We start from the raw sequence: 5,009 nt of genomic DNA, 5'->3' as shown, positions 1-5,009 counted from the left end.
GTGACTGTTCACTGAGTCGGCGAAACGTGTGGGGTGGAACACTGCTCAGTCATGCACGGTTTTTGGATATCCTGGGGTGGACTGTGCATAGGTTGGTGAGATGTAATTGATTGATTGATTGATTGATTGTTTAATTGATGTGCTGACACATCAGAACCTGAATATTTTGAAAACTTACAGAATCTGAATATTTTGAAAAGGTGCCTCCAAAATGTTGGGAATGAGCAGGAGAAGCTGTCCTCATTTTACGTGTGTGTAACAGAGAGAAAAAACAACCCCATTCCGATATTAATTTACGCAATGGCACTAATTAACAGCACCTTTAGAGGTAACTAATGAGCGTTCTCATCCCAACAGAACCCCAGCTGCCTTCTCTACCGCCATGGAGAGTTTTCTGGCCCCTCAGAGCGAGCTGGTGCTGCAGCAGGGCCAGGCCCAGCTGCTCCTGGGGAAGGCAGGCGGACACTCCCGGAGGAAGAGGGAATTCATGCCGGATGACAAGAAGGACACCATGTACTGGGAGAAGAGGCGCAAGAACAATGAGGCCGCCAAGCGCTCGCGGGAGAAGCGGCGCCTCAACGACGTGGCCATGGAGAGCCAGCTGGCAGCGCTGAGCCGCGAGAACGCCGTGCTCAGGACAGAGCTGCTCTCCCTCAAGCTGCGCTTCGGGCTCCTCAGCCCCGAGCCCAGCCCCTACCAGGGTCGCCCCCTCGGGCTCTACCTCAGGGGGCACCGGGCAGCCTCACCCCTGCTGGGCATGGAGCCTTTTGCTGGTGACTCCTGCTGCCCTGGCCGGATGAGTTTTGTTCCCAAGGTGCTGGAACCGGCTGAGTTTCCTTGCAAAACCTTCAAGCCCTCCACAAACATCCTCAGCTGTGACTCCAAACCCATTCCCATGGACACACCTGGCCTCCAGCAACCAAAAAGGTTTGAGGAATCATTCAGCCCCAAAAGGTTTGATGCTCCCTTCAGCCCCACAGTTTTCTCCCCATTCCTCAGCTACCCCTGCCCTGACAAACACCCCTTCCCCTGCCCCTGGCTGGGCAGCGCCTGCTTCTTGTGCCCATCCCCGGGCACCGCCGAGGCCAGGAAGGAGAGCAGCACCGCAGTGTCGGATGAAGATGATGAACAACAAGTGCCCAAAACTTCTCCCGTGCTCTCCTGCAGCCTGCCCTGCCCCTCCGAAGAGCAGCTGAAGGGCCGGAGCTTCGCTGCCCTCCCACACAAGCTCCGGATTAAGAGCAAAGCCCTGGGCAGTCTGGAGGAGACTGGGCTGGACTCACACTGAGGCAGCACAGGAACGGCTGCTGCGGGGCCAGAGCGAGACATTCCAAGGACACAAAGGGTTTGGAAGGATGAGGTGAGAGGGAAATGTCTTTTTCTCCAAAGATGGATGTAATTTTCCTTGCTCAGGGATGCTGAGGGAGTTTCTGGGGCTGCATCACTATGTCATTCCAATTGGGAACGGCTGGAAGGAACGACACAGACTCTCAAGGAGTCAGAACAAGAGGATCCTTTAGTTTATTGCTAGCAGGCCTGCTTTATAGACAGATACGTGGAAAGTACAGAAAGGAAACTCTTATTGGTTAGTAAACTGCTACATTACCATCATTGGTCAGTGGGGTACACCACCCCCCTGACTTTCTCCTGCAAGGAAAACAAGGAACACATAACAACACCTGCAAGGTTGTTTTGTGTCCCTGAGGATTGTTTTAATTCTTTCCCAGACTACTTTCTCAGGACCAGCCTGAGAAGCTCTGCAGCCTGTAATATGTACAGGCACTGTCAGAATTTAGCATCCATATCACTACAGCACAACTGCAGCTGGCCAGGACACTGCGGTCACCCCTCGGTCTCACTGGTGGCTCTGCTACCACAGCAAGCTCAGACTGGAGGTGTGAAGGGACAGGAAGAGGCCAAGCCAGTGGGGATGGTCCCCACACACTGTGACACCACCACAGCTGACAGTGTTATCAACCACTGGAGTGACATTTGCTTCATCACTGCCTTCATCCTCACCAACGTGCCTGAAGTCAGAATTCCCTGACACAGGAAACTGTTGATGGAACTGGTTTCAGATCTCTCAGCTGTCTGGAGAAAATAAAAAGGGGTTGTGACTCTGGGAGTGTGGATTTACACTGGCATGGAATGAAAGCAGGACCTCCTGCACTTTATTCCAGTTTACCATAATTTACCCCAAGAGAGAATGAACTCTTTCTCTGTAGCCAGACATGCTGCAGTCCAGAAGATAATTTCATTTATCTTTGCAACTGTTATTACAGAAGACTAAATATTATTTTTTTATTTTTATTACTGAAATGCAAAAAATATTTTAGTTTTGCTTCTTTCTTTTAAAAAAGGCATTTTCAAACCTGATTTTTGTGTCTTTGGGAACTCTTTATTAAACAGGCACAAGCTCCACATGGTGCTTGTATTCCTGGATCTGCTGGGACCCAGTCCTTGTCCATCCTGCCTTCTGCCTGCATTTCCTTTGGGAAAGCCTCTGGGAGAGCAGCCTCCTGCTTGGAGCTGTTCCTCAGTTTTCAAGCCAAAGAGAATTCTCAGGAACAGCTGTAACTTCCTCTCCTCAGATCTCTCTTGCTTTTTCTCTTTTCCCAAGAAAACGATGATCCTGCAGTTCTGATGTTGCTGTGTCTGTCAGTCCCAAACATTTTTTGACCTGTTGGACAAGACCAGCCCAACCTGATGATTCCATCGGCCCCAGTCTGGCAGAAGAAGATCTCGAAGCGAAGAAGTAACTTCAAGCTGCTCTCCTCTGCCCCAACCACACATTTTCAGTCCCAAAAGACCTGCCCAGCCCTGCTGGGAACCGGAGCTGACAGTGGAGCTCAGCATCCCAGCTCAGATCCCTGGGAGTCTCCACCTCATCAGTTCCAGCTCAAGGGATTCTCCTGTTCCTTCGTGTGTCTGTCCCTCTGTCCCCTCAGGTGAGACCCCACCTGCAGAGCTGCCCCAGCCCTGGGGCCCAGCACAGGGAGGAGCTGGAGCTGCTGGACAGAGCCCAGAGGAAGCACCTCTGGATGAGCAGAGGGAAGGAGCAGCTCTGCTGGGATGAGAGGCTGGGAGAGCTGGGGGTGTTCACCTGGAGAAGAAGAAACTCTGGGATGATCTCACTGTGGCCTTCCAGTGCCTGAAGGAGCCAACATGGAAAGAGACGATTCAAAAGGACAAGTGGGAATGGCTCCCAGTGCCAGAGGGCAGGGCTGGATGGGATATTGGGAAGGAATTGTTGGCTGGGAGGGTGGGCAGGCCCTGGCACAGGGTGCCCAGAGCAGCTGGGGCTGCCCCTGGATCCCTGGCAGTGCCCAAGGCCAGGCTGGACGGGGCTTGGAGCAGCCTGGGATGGTGGAAGGTGTCCCTGCCATGGCAGGGGTGACACTGGATGGGCTTTAAGGTCCCTCCCAACCCAAACCATCCCATGATCCATGAAAACGTCAGGCTCTGGAGAATAAGGACAATTGTCAAGAGTGTTTTTCTAGGAATCATTTCACAGTCAATAAAGGAATGCAGCAATAACAGAACTGTGGAAAAGGACAGCCCACACTGCCTTGACAGAGGATGGAACAACCCCTCAAACTAATTTGGAAAAGGGGGTCCTGAGTGGGAGCTGTACAAGGGATCTGAACTGGGGAGGGACTAACATGTACCCAATAAAATTCTGTTAGCAGGAGCTGCAAAAGGTGTCTTGGGTTGACTGTTGGGACCAGATCTGCATCTTCCCCCCTCAGGAACAGCCAGAGTGATAAATCCATCCTGTGAGAACAAGTGGGAGCAAGCAGGGAGCTGTGGGCACCCACCTTCCCCATTGCTCTGTCCATAAAGGTGTTCTCCCTCTGTCTGTGCCTCTGTTCCCACAGCAGGACCCCAGCTCCCAGCACAGACCCTTCCCCACTGTTTCTGGGGACACCCCACAAGGCTCAGCCCCGAGCAGCCCTGTCCTGCTGTTCTGGGCCAGGATCAGTGCACAGAAATGGGCAGAGCTTGCTGCCACAGCTGCCACAGCACAAGGGGGGCTCTCCTGTACCCCTGACTGAGGGGAAACCAGAGCTGCAGCCCTGCTCAGGTGTGAAACACGAGGCAGTGATGCTCTGCAGATGAAACCACTCGTGGTTCCATTTCCTGTCCCATTCCTGCTGTCCCCTCTTCCCCTCACAAGCGGCAGGACAGCCCACGCCAAGGAGGCAGAACAGAAACGATTTTACTGTAAGAAATCTCCTCCCTCCTATTCCTGTTGGAATCAGCTGTGGGATCAGCATTTTATCCTGCTGGGCAGGGCTGGGCTGGCTCCCCGTGCTTGCAAAGAATTCAGGATGCAGAGATGGGGTGGAAGAGAGCTCAGTTTAACCTGCAGGATGGATTTGAGGTTCACGGGTTGCCTCCAGGACCTGCTGTCCCTCCTAACCCTGCTGTCCCTCCTAACCCTGCTGTCCCTCCTAACCCTGCTGTCCCTCCTAACCCTGCTGTCCCTCCCACCCCTCCTGCCTGTGGCCCAGTGATTCAGCCCCAAGAGGTTCATCCCTGCAGGTGCCCAAAGGTGATTTTTTGTGGGGTGTTGAGAACTCTGAAGAAATGAGTAACATTTCCTGTTTGCTCTCGCACAAACCAGGGTCCAGACACGATTTGGAGCTGGGGCTGGTGGCACAGGGAGCTGTTGGGTGCCTGTGGAGGGACTGCAAGGGTGGGACAGCAGCAGGAAAAGCAGCAGGAGATGGGGACAGGGTGTGCAGTGAGCCAGCCCTGGTCCCACACCTGCCTCACCTCACACCTGCTCCCACCCCTGCCCCCCTTTCTCCTGCTCCTGGCTTTCCTTTCCTCCCCTCCAGGGTCACTCAGCAGGAGGAGATGGACGTGGATATGGTTCTTCCCCTCCTTCCACACCTGCATTCCTCCTTTGCTGCTTTGTCCTAGAAAATTTCTTGTGTGGGGAATATCCTTCCATCCATCCATCATCATTTCATCCATCATCCATCATCCATCCATCATCCATC

The 5,009-nt window shown here is 53.4% G+C and overlaps 1 protein-coding gene across 1 annotated transcript; it reads left to right on the top strand.

Moving 5' to 3' along the window:
• The first annotated feature begins 367 nt into the window (after positions 1-367).
• Positions 368-1,490, top strand: NFILZ (NFIL3 like basic leucine zipper). The gene has a single exon (XM_033520173.1). It carries the CDS (start codon positions 383-385, stop codon positions 1,286-1,288), a length of 906 nt encoding a protein of 301 aa, XP_033376064.1. The 5' UTR covers positions 368-382; the 3' UTR covers positions 1,289-1,490.
• The last annotated feature ends 3,519 nt before the right edge of the window (positions 1,491-5,009 follow it).

This window comes from Parus major, chromosome 28 (assembly GCF_001522545.3).
Source record: "Parus major isolate Abel chromosome 28, Parus_major1.1, whole genome shotgun sequence".
NCBI lineage: Eukaryota > Metazoa > Chordata > Aves > Passeriformes > Paridae > Parus > Parus major.
This window is presented reverse-complemented; position numbering and strand designations above follow the sequence as displayed.

What these genes read in the sequence shown, in the direction of transcription:
- NFILZ (XM_033520173.1), top strand. Translation starts at nt 383, where the DNA reads ATGGAGAGTTTTCTGGCCCCTCAGAGCGAGCTGGTGCTGCAGCAGGGC.